Raw genomic sequence first — 20,171 nt, forward strand, 5'->3', positions numbered from 1 at the left:
GCGTTTAAGAAGCCACGTCCTCCACACTTGCGTGGGATGTACAATCTCATTACAGATGAACGGGGGTGATGCATCCGGTATGACGTCAGCAGTTTGCGGACTTTACAGTCCAGGGAATCCAGTTCGGTTTGAGTCCACTTTAGAATGCCAAAAGTGTATATGCATGACCCAGCTATTGAAGGCACGCACCTTGTTACCGCCTGATGACTTTTTAGGACTTTTTTTAGGCGGCCAAAGAAGCGTTCCTTCACTACCTGTTTCATATTCCCTGTCTCAATACCAAGTGCTTCTGTCATTCCAAGGTATTTATAGGTCTCGCCTTCAAGGAGTGATCTGAGAATGATAGTTTCTGAAATAACTATATTCTCGGAGCTCACTATCCTTCCTCGCTCTACATTGATGACCGCACACTTGTCTACACCAAATTCCATCCTTATGTCATTGCTAAAGGTTTGAGTAATCTTCAGCAATGACACTAGGTCTGTACGCTTTGATGCATACAGCTTGAGGTCATCCATGTAAAGCAAGTGAGATATGAGCTCACCACCCCTGCGAAGGCGAAAGCCTAGCCCTGAATCCCGCAGTAAAGTACTGAGTGGATTAAGGGCTAGACAAAACCATAAAGGGCTCAAACTATCGCCCTGGAAAATACCTCGCCTAATCCCTATCAGTTCATTCGATTCAGAACACTCAGAAGCGCCTGGGTGACGAAGAACTGTCATCCACTGTCTCATACATGACTCAAGAAAAGAGCAGCAGACTTCTGATGCTATGTCAGAAATCTGACATAGCATCAGAAGTCGGAGGTTCCCCATCTGTCACACAGGCACTGGATCGTTCCCAGTTCCTGTACACTTTCCGTTGGTCACTTTGGAAGATTCTATTCTGATTATACCGGTCTATGCGCTCTTTATAACGCCTAATGCGTTGTGCCCATGCATAGACTTTCTGCTTCAAGAAGTCAATGCGTTCGGTGACACAAGCCAAGTACTGGAACGGACGTGTGTCAGTCCCAGCAAAAGCCTGATTCACAAATCGCATAACTCTAGGGCGATTGTTGCCCTCCTTGAAGCAGATTAGCTTAGCTATGAGAGTTCTAGTCAGTGTGATACGCCTTTCGATTCTGGTCCGCCAAGCTGGTGCTTGACCCGTCCTCTGCGGAACCGTGCGTGGTTCAGGGAATTTGACACCCGCAATACGACACGCCGCAACGGCTCCACAGAATAGAATCGAATGCGTATCACTTAGGTCCTCAGATGTTACGAGATATTCACCTAAAATCTGATCTAGAACCCCCACTAACGCCATATTTCGTCTATGTACAGGCAAACGAGGCAATTTTGGTCTTAAATTAAGAGGCATGTACCTGTATGTCACAATAGAATCCTCCAAAGTTCTCCTCAATTGCTCATAATTCTGGCTACTTACTTGCATATCGATACCATCCTGTAGCACCTCTGGGATGTTGGTTTGCAATGTTTGCTGAGGTAAGCTACGGATGGTATCGATTTGTACTGAAGTAGAGCGCAGTCGTTCAAGGTGAGCTTCATCTAGCAGATGACGTCGCTGGATTGCTCGCACCTGATCCGATAGTCGCTGCGCAGTCACGGTCACTGTTGGCTCAAGAGTCTGAAACATAGACAACATCCTTGACCGGTACGCAGTAAGGTTAGTTCCCCCCTCTGTCGCCCCATAGTACGCTCGCATGACGCTCTCATTGAGTGGACGAGACCATCTCATGCGACGCACTACACCACCGGTAGCGGGAGCACTCACAGGAGCCCGCAGCCCCTCTTGATCCAAGCTCTCCGGTAGTGGTATCTCGTCGACGTTCTGCTGGTGTTGTTGCTGTTATTGTTGGTGTTGCCGTCGTCGTGTGGTGACACCCCGATGAGTCGTCCGCACGGGTGTCTCATCCCCCGCAGATGTTGGCGGGGTCTTAAATTCCTCAGACGACGACGGCGACGTCGACGACGATATGAAGATGTTATTTCGTGCGCTGGTGCTCTGGCCGCCAACTCGTCGCATATTTTCTATGGTTTATAATGTTCTTCAAATTCATTTTACTGTTTCTATTTGATTTGGCTTATTTGTAGCGTATATATTTAAATTATTTTAATTTTATTTATTTGTTTGAAAAAAATATGTCACTCCAGACGGATGGCAGGTGTAATTTTTTTTCATTTTTTCTTCTTTCTTATTATTATATACCTAAGACTAATTCCTCTGCTAAACACTGTCTTAGAAAAAAAATCTTGCCATATTTTCCTCATTATATAAAACCTGAATTGGTTATCACCTCATGCACCATATTCTGTAAGTAAGGGCGTAGGTTCGATTCCGATCCGAGGCATGCACCTCCAACATTTCAGTTGTGTGCATTTTAAGAAATTAAATATCACGTGTCTCAAACGGTGAAGGAAATCATCGTGAGGAAGAAACCCTGCATACCAGAGAATTTTCTTAATTCTCTGCGTGTGTGAAGTTTGCCAATCCGTATTGGGCTAGCGTGGTGGACTATTAGCCTAATCCCTGACATTCTGAGAGGAGCTCAGCAGTGAGCCGAATATGGGTTTATAATCTTTACTTCTTTACTTATATTATAAAGCTGAAGAGTTTGTGAATGAGAACAAGCTAATCTCAGGAACTACTGGTCTGATTTGAAAAAATCTTTCTGTGTTAGATAGCCCATTTATCGAGGAAGGCTATAGGCTATATATTATTCCCGTATACATACGGGAACGGGAACCACGCGGGTAAAACCGCGCGGTGTCAGCTAGTGATGAATAAAACAACATAATGGTTTTTATAATGTTATATTTTGATTCAATAAGTTACTCACATAACATACTTTTTACATCTTATACAATAATGTGATAGTCAATTTACAAATATCCATGTATCACTTCTGATTTCTATAGATATAAATAAACTTAATTACTTTGTACCTAAACGTATTGTTCTCTGCTACAAAATATACATTGCGATAATCTCCACCTTGACCCTTGATATTTGCAAAATACCAAACATTATATATGGAATTGCCCCGACACAGGAAAACTAAGAACTCGAAACTAAGAATACTAAGAAATAGAAACTAAGAAGATTTGGTCCAAGAAACAGAGAACTAGATATAAAATCTTTCTTACTTAATGTATGTATGTATGTAGGCATCATTTTTTATATGCATGTAAAATTTACATGTAGGTAAGGAATATTTTACATACATTGGGTAATAAAAAAACATATGTGTATATTTTTTATTACCCAATCTTCTCTTGTTTTTAATTTCCCAGATTCCAACTTAAAATTATTTTTTGAATATGCTCATGCGCCTTCCAAAGAATAGTGCTAAAGGCAAATATGAAGTTTTGAGCTAGATTTGGGAACTAGCAGGTTCGAAGTATCCTCACTTTCAATTTTCCAACTATAAAACGTATTTTTTTTATGGTTTTATATAAAGAATTTCTTAAATTATTAAACTGGTATTTTGCAAATATCAAACTCTAAGTAAAAACTATTAGGTAGTGTGATCTACATATTCTATTATTTCAATTACAATTATAATAAAAATCCGTTACCAAAAACTCATTTAAAAGTCGCTTCTTATTAGAATAGAAAAATATATCAAGTTTTACTTTCATGTTCAAGTCAAAAATTGTCAATGAAATTGAAAATTTTAATGATTGCTGTAGTCTAAGAGTGTGTATGGTCATACCCTCATTATTTTATAAAAACTGTCGGTCTATCTATGCTCCTATAATAAGTACGATCAGGCAATTGAATTTTAAACTTTTTGACAGCCTCCGTGGCGCAGTGGTGTGCGCTTTACAAGACAGAGGTCTTATAACACCTAAATATTGTGTAAAATGTTGAGTTGTGTGTTCAGAAAGTGTAAAAACTATATACAAATAAATAAATAATATAAGTAAACACAAAATTGTGCATGTGGGCGCTCAGTTCGGATCACTGTTTGCGGTGATTTTGTAGGTACGTAACATATCTAATAGTATTAAAATCATTGGTGGCAGTGTTCTATAACCATGGAGGCCCTATAGGGGGCCGTCAAACTAGGCTAATAATGATGAACCCAGTTTTGTAATAATATTACCCCGTTATTATATTTTGAGGACGCACGCGACTTCGTCCGCGTGGACTTCAGTTTTTCACGAATCTCGCGGGAACCATGGAATTTTCCGGGATGAAAAGTAAAAAAAAATGTGTTAATCCAGAGTAAAATCCATTTCCATTCCAAATTTCAGTCAAATCGCTTCTATAGCCGCAGCGTAAAAAACTTTCGCTTTTACAATATCAGTGTGATATTGTGAAGTGTGATGTGATCATATTACGTACACAGTAAAAAAACAAGATTTTCAAAAATGTTAAAAAAGGCGTGACCGTATGAATCGAATTCACAATGTGAAATTGCACGCTTGACCTCTCAAAAGTCCCCCAAGTCTTACGAATGCGATTCGAACGAACCCTGTGATAAAATAAAGCGCAATAATTAAATGAATCACGCGGTGCGTTCAACGAAAATAGCAATATAAACCATACGTCGTATGACCAGTCGCACTGTTTTTTGTAGGACTGTCCCATTAGATCTTGAAAAAAAAAACGATTTATTTCCTAGGATATACGAACGGCCTTTAAATAAAATAACGAATGCTTCATCCTAATCTGAAAAGTAATCTTTCAGATTTTTTTTAATTCTGCTTAAAATAACTATTTTAGGATTGGTTCATCTTACCAAATGGTAAAAAAGATGGTGTGAGTTTTTCTGTTAAAAAGGTACAGTGAAAATAATCATATTTTGAAACTCATTAAAATAAAAAAAAAATAATGTTGTGAAATAAATTAGGTTTCCAGTATAATTAACACATTATCAAACTTGTAGTTGAAAAGTTATACATATTATGCAGTTCTTAAAAAAATGTGTTGTGGTTGTAGTTATAGTTATATCAATATTGACAAATTACCAGTATCGAAATTCACAAATCAATAAAATACAAAGAAATGCAAATACGAAAAATTACATATAAGACCAGCTGGGTTGTTAAAATGATCATGGTAGATGATCGTAAAAACGAAACTATGGAGAAAAACGATGTAGTGTCAGGTTTTGAATCTGGCAGCGAGATACGTAATTGATAGGCAGATATAGTGCCAAACTATATCTTGCCCTGTAAAGGTGTCACTGTTGTGGAAATTTTTGTATATTTTTTTTGAAAATGGCGACCGGCGCGACGTCAGTTCTTAGGGCGAAAACACAACACTGCGATGCGACGTCGCATCGTAAAAATCTACGATGTCAGAGAAGTAGAATTCGTGTAGTGCGAAGTCGCATCGTAGTGTTGTGGTTTCCTATACCCTTTGCGTTAGTTCCAGTTTTGGCCACCGGGTCAGATAAGTGACTTTACTGTTTATTTAAAATCGAATCACCCGAGTCAATCGAGTGTAAAATGTGTGTCCCGTTTTGAAAGAGTGCGAAGTGGTCACGTGAAACCATACGTTATATTGTTTGTGCTAATTGGCTCACTTATCGGCGGTTTCGCGTTATACAATCATTAATTATTCGTTTTTACGATGCCAACCATTTTCTTTCTTATAATATTTGTATTATTATTTCTGTAGTGATTTTTAAATCAATATTATTAACCCGCCCATAATACCTATGGAATTTCGTTCTACGTTTACATAAACTGCAAAAACGATAACATTTAATGATTTTGCCATCGATCTCCTATTAAAAAGTGGATGCACAATCAGCGACCAAAAAACGTCCCCATTCAATGAGTGCCAAACACAACTTCTTGGCACTCAATTCAAGTAGTCGCATTTGCAAATTCAACCTTAAATCCTTAATTGATTGAATTTGCTCTTAATTTGGGTTCTTATTGAATATTGGACTATACTTAAAGGCTTTTAGGTATAATTTTCTTTACCGATAATTCTTCCTCAAATCAATCCGTCAAAGCTTAATTGGCCAGTTTTTGAGTCAAATTATCTACATGATTATGCGTCCTTTTATTATAAGAGGTCAAGATTTAGCACAATAAAATGGCAATTTATGTAGTCAACTAGATCGGTAATAAGTTAGTAGTTTATTGAGTTACTTAGTAGTACAGTAGTAACTTCTATTACGAGCATGTATACCTATTGTTGAAGGACCAATTTGATTTATTTCACAATGTGCAGTGTGATAAAAAGATAGCAGTGCAGCACATATCACTCGGCACAAGGATAGATGATGGACCTGCCAATGCATAGCTTTAAGCAATGTGTAAAACATTTACTTAGTCGAGGTTACTACACCATTGATGAGTTCCTTAATGATAAAGGCGCTTGGAAGCCATTGGATCAGCTTCCACCTTCACACAGAAAATAAAACTATAAGAAATTGTAACGTTGTCATCAATTGTAAATTAGTAATAATTATTGTATGAATTTTTAAAAAGAGCAACTGTCAAAATTCTTGCCGGTTTCTTCTCAGCAGAACCAGCCTTCCGAACCGGTGGTAGAATCGTTACAAATAGTCAACTGACGTATCAAAAGTGCTTGTAAGCTGAGCCTACTTGAAATAAATGAATTTTGATTTTGATTTTTGAAGGAAAAATTTGTAGTCGACGCAATGATAACTTAGTAGTGTATTAAGTAGCTCTGGCAATAATTACATCAAAAATTTACACTATTGATTGGCGGATTTAGCAATGCAGTTATAGCAAACATATCATTCAGCAGTTATAACATCTACGACGTAGAGTTTATTGGGAAACCTGATTAATTTCATTCTTTGCAGGTGCGACAAAGAGAAAGAAGACACTAGTATATTAGCAAACACATCATCCGACAACAAAAATACTATTCAACTAAGTCATGAGTAAGTACTTTGTTAAGTAGCTTAGTAGTAGAACAAAACAAAAGAACAACGCGCAATTTGATATTTTTCATTCTTTACAAGTGTAACAAGGAACAAGAAGACAGCAATGCAGTAGCAAACATATCATTCAGCAGTAATAACATCTACGACGTAGAGTTTATTGGGAAACCTGATTAATTTCATTCTTTGCAGGTGTGACAAAGAGAAAGAAGACACCAGTGCATTAATTAGCAAACACATCATCCGACAACAAAAATACTATTCAACTAAATGATGAGTAAGTAGTTTGTTAAGTAGCTTAGTAGTAGAACAACGCCCACTTTGATCTTTTTCTTTATTCAAGGAATAAGAAGACAGCAATGCAGTAGCAATTACATCATTCAGCAGAATAAAAGGACAATTTATGCAGTCAGCTATGAGTATACCGCGGTGAGTGGCGCGTTGAGAAATTATCATGTACATAATGGCGACAATTAACTTAATTGTGCGCTTGTGCTAATGGGACAAAGTTGCTTAGTTCGCTACTTAATGTAAGCCTTTACACGGACTGTGAGTGTAATTGTTGTGAAATAAAAAAGTTAATACGCGGAGACTGGAGTTTATTTGCTCTCATTTAGATTTACAATGGACAACAGTTTTCTGCTACTTAATTAACGTAACTTACTTTTATTAACCGCCATTTTAGTCTTTTTGTGGATAGTGTGTGTATTTTTAAATTAGCGGTAGGTACCATTGACCTCTTTTAATAAAAGGACGCACAATTATGTAGAAAATTTCACTTAAAACCTGGCCAATTTTGCTTTGACAGTTTTAGAATTATTAGTAAAGAAAATTATACCTAAAGGCCTTTAAATATAGTTCAATCTATACTAATATTATAAAGCTGAAGAGTTTGTTTGTTTGATTGAATGCACTAATCTTAGGAACTACTTGCCCGACTTCAAAAATTATTTCTGTGTTAGATAGCCTATTTATCGAGGAAGGCTATAGGCTATATATTATCCCCATATTCCTACGAAAATGGAAACCACGCGAGTGAAACCATGCGTCGTCAGCTAGTATTCAATAAAATCCCAAATTCAGAGCAAATACAACCTTAAGCATTGAGTTGGTTAAGGTTGAATTTGCAATTGCGACTACTTGAATTGAGTGCCAAGAAGTTGTGCTTGGCACTCATTGAGTGAGGACGTCTTTTGGTCGCTGAATGTGCATCTACTTTTTAATAGAGATCGATGGTAGGTACAGGTACTGGATGGTAGGTAGGTATATATGCAAAAAATGTGCGCTATTCTAATATTGCTGCTTTTTAGGATGTTACATAATGAAATTGATAATTCGAAATCGGTAACTTACTTGTATTAACGTAAACTTTTAAATGCAAAAGTTACTTATGGTATACATTGTTCGGAGTTGAAATATACACAGCTAAAATACTTTAGTGCAAAACCAGATGAATAACAAAACTCCAAGGCATGGCTAAGGTTGGTATACAATGTATTCTTGCATTCAATCAATTGTTATAGTTTCACCCAATCTGAAACTGTGTAGCAGCTTAATAGCTTTATGTAATGTGGATAGGACCTTAGTTAGGTAGGTACTTGTAAATTAAATTGCATGAAATAAATCATTTACGGCCTAGTACCTATCAACTGGGATCTAAAACGAATATAATAGATTTAATTAAGCGCAAGGCCGAAATTTTAGTGTAAAATAAGAACTACAATTCAAAGAAAAGGAAAGTTATTTAATAATCATAACTTATTTTTATTTAGTAATCGTAATTACTCCAGTTCCAGTTTCCATTTTGAATCTACAATTAATAAGGGTTTTAAGCAAAAAGTAACTTTTTGATGAAAAATTTAATATGATACGTGTAAAATTTATAACAATTATTATTTTGTTAGCCGAAGAAAATACCAAATTTTATGCGGACAAAGTCGAAGGCAACAATTTGTAAATATTAAAAACAATATTAAACATCTACTTTAATATTTTGTTTTTAATTTAATTTGACTTGAAGTTTCAAGATTTCGTTAAGAACATTTGACTGAACTTGAACATAATGTTTAATATAATATAAATAATAGAGAAGATTATCAGATCAACACGGTTCTAATAAGAAGATACATAATGCACGCCACTGACGATCAATTATTCTCACGTTTCTTCAGCACCCACGACTATAACTGATCGTGTATTGGTCGCTGCGTGCATGACGGCTCGACTTATGACACGTCTTCGCTGCCGTTTGCCGTTTGCAGAAACGTGAGAATAATTGACCGTCAATAGCTGACTTAAGAACAATATAGACAATGATCTACATGTTTTAATACATTCTCTGTTTAATAATATAATGTTTTAAGTAATAAAATAAAAAAAGATCAACGAATATTTAATTTTTATGTTATTGCCCCACAAATAAATAAAAAAAACATGTTAACAAGAGGAAAATAAATATAATTATACCTAGATACTATTTACACTACAAACTATAATATAATACAAATCCTATCTAATATTTACAGAGGGATATGTAAACTGGTACCTATTAAGTCTTATTATATTTAAATTATTTCAACCTAACGCTTACAAACATACGTAAATTGCGCTGGTGGCAGTTTCTATAGAATCGCATAATGCAAAATCTTACTGTATGTAGAAGGGGAGCCCGGGATGCTAAATTTGCAGTTACTAAAGCGTCATGGGGACCGTTTACATTTAATAGATAAGATGATAGAAAATATAAACAATTAAGTATATATTTTTTTGTAATAATAAAATAACCGCGCTTCTGGCTCGGATACTGAAATATAAGGGTTTTATTTTGTAATTTTGGAACCATTCCATTCCATTACGTTACGGTCACCTATTAGCCAAAAACTAATCCATTGCCATTTTATCCTTATCCAGTATTTTGAAGTTACTTTATTTTTTGGTTGTCTAAACGTACCCACCAATATTAAGAGCTCATACTTGTTCATACTCAACAACGTCTCTTATGTCAACTGCCGTGCTCGAGTAACTGCAAAAGTTCCCTCTTCGGCTCTCCAACTACCTACTGCTAAGGACCTGCGGTTTTAACTGCAAAGTCAAACTGTTCAGTTAGATCGTCGTTTTGATTGAAATTTCGATTAGATAACACTTTTCAGTTAAAACTGATGGTCTTTCCGGACAAGAATAGAGTCTTATGAGCAAGAGAGACATACTTTTTTCTTCTAAAGTTTCGACCATTATTTTGTTCTCAGTTTAATATACAGCATGTCTTTTTTTGGGACAGTAATTAACTCTCTTGTCATTCAACAGAATTTGTTGGGCTTATTTATAGACACCACAAACAGTCGTGTGAATGTGTGTAAGCGCCAGGTGAAAATAATTTACCTATACCGTAGATGATTACAACTTATTATAATTCAATTATTATTTTAAAGCAAAGGAACATTTTCACGGAACGCCGGTCAGGTATTCGAGTGTCTGAGAAAATTAGATCCAGGAGCCTCTATAGGCACATCTAATTCTAGGGAAAGTCATTTTCACGTGTTAAGTAGTGATTCTATACTGAACGGATTGTGTTTTCGTGTTCCCCCGTTTTTGGATAAGTTCGGATCTGTGTTCGAACTGCCACTAAGGTCTAAAGACACCGCCCTACCGGAGTCGAAGTCGAATTTGTCGAAATTCGCCGCCGCTGTGCTGAATTGCTTGAAGAAGGACGACTGAGGATCTGGTAGGGGGCTGAAATTCCTCGCAGAATGTCCATCTGATGTGGAACTATCTGAATTGTTGATAGCGTCCGTTCCAGATGGCGCGCGAAGTCTGCCAGATAGCGAGAAGTCTTCTGGACCGGAGTCGTGACACGAGTCGCCTCCAACCACATCTATCATCAGATCTTCGCCGTCTATATCTCCATCTGAATCAGAGTACAGTCCACTGTTTCTGTGTTGTGCTAAGTATTCTGCTTTTAATGCTTCCAAGTCTACAGCGATGCCTTTCGCTCGCAGCTTCCTCGCTTGCCTCTCTAATGCTTTTGCCAGCTTCTTTCTTCTTCTCGCCCTGTTGGAAATTGTAGGGCCTAATTAGTATAGAACCTAAATGTAAGCGGAATAGTTGCGATTGACTACATATAGTCGCATTATTTTTATATGTACAAAATTTTGCATGTAGGCTTACATATATTTAAGTCTATAATTTGTATGCTTAATAGTTGAAAATTCTGAGCTGGAAAAATTAATTTGATGAATTATTTGTACTTTATCCCTTTTCATTCCATTCAATCCCATAAATCAAAGAATCCTTCGCTTGCAATGTCTAAATTAATATTATAAAAAGTTAAGATTAGATTTTTTGTTTGTTTGTTACGTTAATTCAAAAACTACTCAATTGATTTTCAAAATACTTTTACCATTAGAAAACTACATCTTTACTGATACCAACTGAAACGGGAACATACCGCGAATGAAACCGCAGGGCGTTTGCTAATATTCAATAAACTCACAAATTATTTTTGCAACCCAGTATAATGCCAACCACACACGATCAAGTTGATTGAAACTTGATTGTGGTGGAACCAGTGCAGCAGGCTGGCCTGTAATCTGCTCACCTCTCCCTGGCGCGGAGCTCGTGAGGAGGGATGGGCTCGCCGGAGCAGCTCTGCGGGTGCGCGTTGTGCGCAGGCCGGCCCGGGCCCTTCTTCGTGTGCTCCTTTTTACGCCATTTTGCGCGCCGGTTCTGGAACCAGACCTGTGGACAGGAGGTACACGTTAATCATCTCGTTGATTCAGTTTGAACGTCTGTAGCCCGCGTTAATTGTAATGAATAACTTAATTGACTGTATTATAATATAGTGCAATAAGAAAACACATTATTTAATTGAGTACAAGCAACAAAAAAGTATTGTATCAAAATTTTCGTACAACAGAGAATCTTGTAAAAAAAAACTGAATTCAACCCTTTTTCAATATAATGGAAAATGCACTTAGGAAATCTTGGTCGAGAATTTGAAGTTAAGCTTTTTTAAGCCTTCTCGGTTCATTTAATTTCCGACTTCATTTATTTATAAGCCGAATTTTCCGACCTACCGACTATACCTAGTAAAAAAATTGAATTCTAACTGATTTTCTAATTTCGGATGGGAGTCTATAAATATTATTTTATCAGGGATAGGGATATATTCTTTATCCAGAAAAATATTACTGTTATTAGTAAAAATAATTAATTGGAACGGAACTTGACAATCCTCTTTTGCCGTCGGCACTATAACATCCCGAAACGTACTCATATATTATGCTTCTAAACACAATTCTGTGTATAAAATATTAATTTAATAAAAAAAACATTTCATACCATAATGTCCGTGTATCTTGTTAGGTATCTACTGTACGAATTCGTAAGTTTTGCCAATAATAATGAAAGAGTTCAATGTCAAAAGCTTAGCTAGGGTTGAAACCGCGAGGTTTTAAGCAAATTCTTGAAGTTCTCATATCTTCCTCAGGATTCTGACTAGGAAGCTCGTATTTTTTATAGGCATGTATTACTTCTCAATAACTCCTGGTTGATGGCTTTATAGGTTCTTTACCAGACACCTTGTATATGTTTCGTATCTTATAGACTATTTTTGACTGTTTAGAATTTTTATTCACTTTCCGTATTATATCAAAAATGTTGGTTAAAACGGTTGGTTGGTTGGTTGGGTTTGTTGTCGCGTTGATGATGATGATGTTATCGAACATTTAATTTAGTATACGAAATCTATTAGGTTTTTATTAAAAACACCGACGTCAAAGTATATAATAATTACTCACCAGATATGTGAGTTTATATGTGCCACAAAATTATGAAGGTTTAAGCCGAATACTTAAATAACATAATATTTCGAGGTGACATACGCTCCGTAAATTTTACGACTCGCCCATCCCAATATGAGCCGAAATATTAATGGTGCCCATCAAATGAGGGTTTACTCGTATAAAATTAAACAGATGTCTGTAATGTATGAGGTTAGGAAATTTGGCATGACAGCGATGTCCCTTTTTATTATCTGTTGCTTAAAAAACATTGTTTAAAATAATATTAAAGATGGGGTTTTTAATCACCGATCTTTGCCGGAACAATAAAAAATTATATTAAAGATTACCTAGGTGTTTTTTTTTGTCTTTGGGTCATTTCAATTTTGGAACTAGTTACACACTTACTAACATCATCTGAGATCTTGATAACCACACAGATTTCACGAGATTTCGGGGAAAATAGAAATATAAAGAAAAAAATATAAATAATTAAATTATAAATTATATTGCCGCTAAGTAAAACCTATTTCAATTGAATACTTTGTACCATTCGAATTGATATAAAATTTCTTACAGAATTCAAAATTTTCAAGTATCTACATTTAAATTTCAATGTAATTGTGATCTTTTATTTACTTATAGTATCGATTATATAATGCTCCCCAACAAAAAAATTCAAAATATCTTCAATGTACAGAATGTACAGAATTCGTATTATACCTAAGTATAGATTCTAGATGGCGCTGGCGTCCGTTATGCCACGGTAACGTTTGATGTTACAAATGGTATAAGTAAAATCTCAAATTGTGAATAAACGTATAGAATTCGACCAGTTTTATTATTAGTATAGATAGAAGATTTTCTAACGCTATAGCAAATAATAATAATATGTTTATTGCAAACAGCAATTCGTTAATCTAATTATTTTTCCGAGTTAATACTAAATAGAAAGAACCCATTCTTAATTGGTCACAGCAGAGCTATTGTTTGAGGGCGAATGTTATTATTTATAAGTTAACAATAATTATTAGTTATATTATTTATAAGTTAACAATAACTGTGACCACACGTGGAAACTTCAACGTCATGAGAGATTATCGGTTAAGCGCAAATTATCGGAAAAATAACTATATTTTAACATATCATTATAGCCTTCCTCGATAAATGGGCTATCTAACACTGAAATAATTTTTCAAATCGGACCAGTAGTTCCTGAGATTAGCGCGTTCAATCAAACAAACACACAAACAAACTCTTCAGCTTTATAATATTATATAAACATGATAGTGTAAGATAGTGTAGTATGGTATAAAGATTTTTGAATAGAATTAAAAAAGCTTTTAGTCTTTAGTCGTCAAAAAACAAAGAGTCTTAAAAAAAGGGCTAAAAACATAGTCTTTAGAAACACAAATAGTAGGTAAGTAATCCTTTTTGACAGGATCTTCTAAAAAAAAAAATATATGTTTGCTATTTTCCGCGATAAGCTGTTCATCATCATCATTATCATCATCTAAAATAAATGATCAAATTTCAAATTCAAAATTCATTTATTTCAATTAGGTTTAGTTTACAAGTACTTTTGAAAAGTCAAGTTATGTCATAATTTAAATTATCTAATGGTAAATTAAATTTAAATTATCTAATATCTAATGGTGGTAATAATAGTCGAAAACATAAAATTAAAGTTACAAAAAGAGAAATCGAAAACAGTTTCCATATTGCATTGGATTTGGTGCTGGAAAGAAACAGGTAAGTACAATAAAACTTTAAGGCCTACGCCACACTACGTTACATGTATTACCTATGTACGGGTAAGATATACCCGTACATAGGTAATACACGTGAACTAACTTTTTAATTAAGCTCCAACTTGGACTCTAATCGAAATACATTGATTACGGAATAGAATAGGAACGGGCGGTAAACGGCTCGCTCGTTCCCACTTAATGACCCATCCTGCCCCCTCCCACCCTGGGGGGATCGTTAATACCCCAGCTTGTTTCGGTTGTGCGGTTCAGATAAATTTTTCAAGTCTTCATGAAGAGTGAAAGCCACTGGATGCATCTTATAAACTTTTGAACATTAAGGTGTTGTCGATTCATGGAAAGAAGTCTATTTTGATTGAAACCCTAGATATACATAAACGTAGTATATATATAAATGAATCAATGTTTCCCTGTGTCACGCAATAAATTAAGAATGAGTAACTCGATTTTATTTGTTTCATTTAATGTTTTATTTACTTTAACTTTATAGAAGATACTTTTATTTAGGTAAATCATTAAGAAAATTGCACAGTAAATTTAAAAAGTTTCAGAAAATAATATTTTTTAAACCTGGTATTCTTAGAGGAATCGATTATTATGGTTACAATTAATAAATTATAAACATATTTTAACGTTATATAAACAATATTTTTAACGTTAAATTTTATTGTAAAGTTAATTTTTCATTACTTTCATTGATGGTTTTAAGTAAAGAAAGTCTGTGAAAATTACAAAAGTATTGATGAACCTCTAAGAAAACCTGAACGTGAACAATTCATTGGGCAGTTAGTTATAAGATAATTTTTGTTGACACCAATCATGCATCTTTATCATTGTACTAGCTGACGCCGCGCGGTTTTACCCGCGTGGTTCCTGATCCTGTAAGAATACTTGGATAATACATAACCTCCATAAATGGGCTATCTAACAGTAAATTTTTTTTTCAAATCGGACCAGTAGTTCCTGAGATTAGCGCGTTCAATCAAAGAAACGAACTCTTCAGCTTTATAATATTAGTATATATACATTCACAATTCCAAAATCGTGAAAATCGTATTGTGTCCCCAATTGCCCCATCTCCCCTCACAACGTAAATAAGAAGCTCCGTATCGATACATTGACTTGTGTTTAGGTAACTTTCCCCTCGTGGGGAAAGCGGGGGAAGTTTCCCTTTTCCTGCGGTTAGGGCAATGAAAATGTCTCTTCTTGATGCGTGCAATTTCCTCGCACTGATTTCACGGATACAGTACAAAGCTGAGTAAAATAAATATTTTATGCAATATGATATGGCAATGGACGGAGCACATAACTCGGAGAGAAAGAATAGATGGTTTATTTGAGTCCCAAGGTTGAATGACATCACCGCACCAGAAATTGTAGTGTTGGACAAACCTATACTAAGTGGAATGACAACATCAAGGGAGTCGCAAGGAGTCGATGCAGGGCAGCAGGTCGATCGTGTTTAGAAGTTCCTACAAAAGTCCATGTCCTGCAGTGAACGTCCATCGGCTGTGATAACGACGTTTTGATATAAAAGGCAGGTTTAGGAATCATGATGAGGAATCATGCTCTTTGTGCCAAAGTTCGAATGAAGATTCCATGGTATTTTCAGCTGCTAAAAATATTGCTGTATTTATATTTCTTTGATGAGCTAAGATGAAAGCGGGCTAACTTGTTAGGAGTAGAATGAAAGTCCACAACCCTTTAGGTTTCTACACGACATCGAACTACGAACACTAAATCGCTTGGCAGTACGAAAATACTGTTTTCCTGTATTTTGGTCTGAATAGTTTAATGGTAAAATCAACAATTTGTTTTAGAACTATGTTTCTGTTTTCCTTTAAAGGCTTTTTTTATTTTAAGGTTAAATTATAACCCTTCACACAAAAACACTAGAGCTCGCGGCAGGCTACCAATGCAGTAAACAGAAAAAGAAAAAATAACTCTCAATCGTTCTCTTTAGAGCGAATTAAGAAGCATTGAAAGCCTGCATGAGCCTGACCACTATACCAAGAGTATGAAGTTCAAGAAGTTGAAGAAAACCTTCAAAACCGCCATAATAAAAAATATCATTATCATACCTACTTTTAACGTTTACCTACTTTTAAGTTTTATTAAGTTTTATAATAAAATAATTAAAACATTCAAGGAACATGTGTTCGTAATATATTGATTTTTAGCAGTATTAAAATTTTATAAAGTTTTACAATAATATTAAAACTACGTACCTACATATTTATAACTACATATTATTATAAAAATTAAAAAGGAAATATACTGAATTTCCGAATCGACGATCATTGGTAAAGTGCCCAGAAGGCTGGCAGTTTTATAATTAAAAAGAAAGCGCCAGTGATCGGAAACGTTAGATTGAATGTGATGCGAAGGAATTAAAGTCATATTACCAGAAGAATGTTGACTTTGCAAGTGGAAGGACACAAGAGAAGAGGAAGATCAAAGAAGAGATGATTAGAGTGTGTGCAAGAGGACATATTACACATAACTCTTCTTTCACACTCACACACTCCAATCCTAGGAGTACCTGTAGGTATTATGATAAGTTGACGAATAACAAAAGCGAATGGAAGAGATGACATATTTTTCCGACACCACTTTAGTGGGAAAAAACGAAGGTGATGACGTAGGTAATTGTATAATTTGGAATTTCATTTTACTTTTAACACTTAATTAGGTGCACCCAAAAAACCAAATAAATCAAATGTGTATCTTATCGTCGTTATAATGTAAATAGGTGGAATTAAAGAGCAATAAACGCAATTACAATTATTACGAACTGTCCGCACGGAATACCATCTCATTTGAAATAATAATTACATTAAATCACTTTCTAACGATCCCGAGTCTTGTTTAGCAGTGAGAATAATATTTATGTGCCATATTTTACACCCGTAGTGGCAGCCCTTGGGCGCGTTCATGTCTATCTTTTACCGCTAAGCCTAGGGCGGTAAAGGCGGCTTACGTTAGATACGTAGAGCGAGACGGTTATATGGCAACGCACACGAGTGCAACAAGGATAGCAAGGAGTCCTTAAATTTTATATTCTATCCGCATTTTGTCGCCTAAGCGTTCCATTTAGTGTTCCATATTTAAACCTCGCGCTTTTTCTTTTCTCAGCCGAGCGGAGAATGTTATGCGATTTTCTTTTTTTTTTTAGTTTAAGGCGTGGGGTTCTTGGTGTGTGCAGAATATTGATGTGTGCGTACAACCGCCAGCTCTCAGTTAGGGAATGAAATTGGCATATAAATGTAAATTTTATGCTATGAATTTTAAAATGAAGCCGATACTTGTTCGCTTACCGTGGCTCGACTCCCAAGTTTTACGTTAGGCAGGAATAAAATTAGACAGAATGCGCCATTTTTGGTAAAGAATGGACTTTTAACGGGTCGTGGGGAAACCTTGTGAAATGTTAGATGATTTTACCCTATTTTTTAGAATTAGGTAATGTTTGCTAAAGTAAGTTAAAAATATTCGATTTGTTTATACTATCTACCTTCTATTACCCTTTTTTACAATACAGGGTCTAATTGGAATAAGGAGGAGAAAGAAGTTTTGCACATGATAGCGCTAAACCAAGTTTCATGAAAATTCAAAGGTAGATAGATTATTTACTTCAGATCACATATTATTATGCATTATTTAACACCTTATTCGGCTTAATCGTATTAAAATAATGGAAATCCTACTTTGATATTTAAGACTCAGATAGGTATAAGTATCTACCTAGTACCTACAAAAAAAACGTGATATAGATTGAGTAGAATGGTAGACAGTTTTAAACATTAGGTACTTTCCTAAATTAAATAAAAATATGTTGATTAGTCCAAGTCCTCTATAAATAAATTAATGTTAAGGTTAAGGAAAATGAAACAGAAATAAAAAAAACATATAATCTATTAAACATTCCAGTTTAAAAACAAAATGTCAACACTATAAACCTCCATTGAAGCCTACGAATACGAACGAAAAGGGAAATAGAGAAATCAGAAAGAAGAAAAAAATCCACTTTACAGACGCAAACAAGTCACTTAAAGTTTATTGAGCTGTAATCGAATTGTGACGTCCCTGCCGCGCTCTGAGGCCGGAGCGGCGGGATCTATAGCCATCCTTATCTGACCCGACAATTTAAATCTATGCTATTCAATCGTGCCATCTCGCTCGTGTCCCAGGGGTGCCGCCGAGATGGCAATCTTTTGATTTATACCAACTATTAGGAGTGGTGCGCCGTAGTCTGTCTTTTGGAACGAGATTTGCTCCGATAAGCGCTGGATACAATCGACGTTAGTACTGATTATAGAAATAGATTTGCTCATCTCGCAGAGATGCATAGATTCGCTTTGCGGAATATCTGTAATGTTTTGACTGTAATTGTTCATCTAAATGAATTGCCATAGGGTCAAGTTGTAATTTAAATCTGGAATCTTTTTCTTTTTTATGCTATCTGTATCAATGTTCGAGATATAAATTTTCCGTCTACAAAAAGAATTTTAATAGCCATATTTTTAAGTTTGTGCTCTATTTGCTAACTTGGAATAAAATTCTACAGGCTCAAAAGGCTAGAGCTCAAGGTCCTAAAGCCATTTAAAAAATAATTCAGGCTACAATTACTTCATCAACATTTGGTCATCAGTACCTACTTGGAATGTCCCCAAAACAACAAAACAAGAAAAAGGACAATAATGCTGACACACCACTAGCCGGTAATTTTGCTGGTGAATTTGGAGTAAAAAGCCGTTGGACACTCCCTGTAGGCCACTTAGGAGGGGCCGGCAAGGGCAAAGAAAACGGTCCCTCATTTATATTTAAGGGGAACCATAAGCTTATGTACCGTTTGAGTTGCTTTTATGTATAGCATCCGTATTTAAAGAAAATGCTAAACGGAAAGTGATTTTGATACTTCAAGCTGGACCAAATTAAAAGAACTTAGTAGCTGTTGTTTTTTTTTTTATCAATAAAATACTCGTACATTTATCAAAGCAAGATATTTTCTCTCTGTAGTAAATAGAAAATAATGTATCTACTATCTTTAGTTACCTATATACTATTAATATTACAAAGAGGTAATGTATAAGGTGCTGTAGGGGTAATCTCTACTGATCAACTGAATTTTGATAGTTCTTTTAGAAACCCACGTTATTTGTGAGTGTCATAGGGTATTTTATCCCCGTATTCTCATGGAAACGGAAATTACTCGGGTGAACCCGCGGGCGTCTGCTAGTATCAGAATACAACGTCTCCCAATCTTTTGGCAAGTCAACATGACGTAGGGACCACGTAGCTGTGTCTAGGGATAGGGTTATTGTTTTTTTTCATGGTGGTCGGTTCGCGACAACCTTGAAAATTACTGAACCGATTTTCATGATGTTTACAAATAGATACAATGATTCGTGAAGAAGGTTTGCGTTTACGAAAATCTGTCTAAGCTTTGAGGTAATTGATTGAAGTGTGACGATAATTGTTGGAGTTGAAAAAAGTAAATTCACCCGCCTGCGACTATTAACGAAGATGCTGCACTTTGAAATTCCAATCACAAATAAAACAATGCATGGTGGGATATTCTACATTTATAAAAAAGTTTAACGCAAGCAAAGTCACGGGGATCTGTTATTGTTATTTTTTTTTAGACATACAGGCTCGCACTTTGCTTTTATGCTTGATGGACAGTCTTAGCTGTCTAAGCGGAGTGTGCTTATCTAGAAGATGAGAAGCCTATTCAGTCTTGCTTTG

At 35.5% G+C, this 20,171-nt stretch overlaps 1 protein-coding gene across 1 annotated transcript in view; it reads right to left on the minus strand.

Moving 5' to 3' along the window:
• Positions 1-2,800: 2,800 nt before the first annotated feature.
• Positions 2,801-20,171, minus strand: part of LOC112052864 (homeobox protein unc-4-like) — a 52,047-nt gene continuing 34,676 nt past the window's right edge. The window contains exons 3-4 of the mRNA XM_052884389.1: positions 11,475-11,614; positions 2,801-10,927 (exon numbers count right to left, since the gene is read on the minus strand). Of these exons, the coding sequence (XP_052740349.1) occupies positions 10,411-10,927; positions 11,475-11,614 (657 nt within the window). The 3' untranslated portion in view covers positions 2,801-10,410. The remainder of the gene's footprint in view (positions 10,928-11,474; positions 11,615-20,171) is intronic.

The sequence above is a fragment of the Bicyclus anynana genome, chromosome 11 (assembly GCF_947172395.1).
Source record: "Bicyclus anynana chromosome 11, ilBicAnyn1.1, whole genome shotgun sequence".
Classification (NCBI taxonomy): domain Eukaryota; kingdom Metazoa; phylum Arthropoda; class Insecta; order Lepidoptera; family Nymphalidae; genus Bicyclus; species Bicyclus anynana.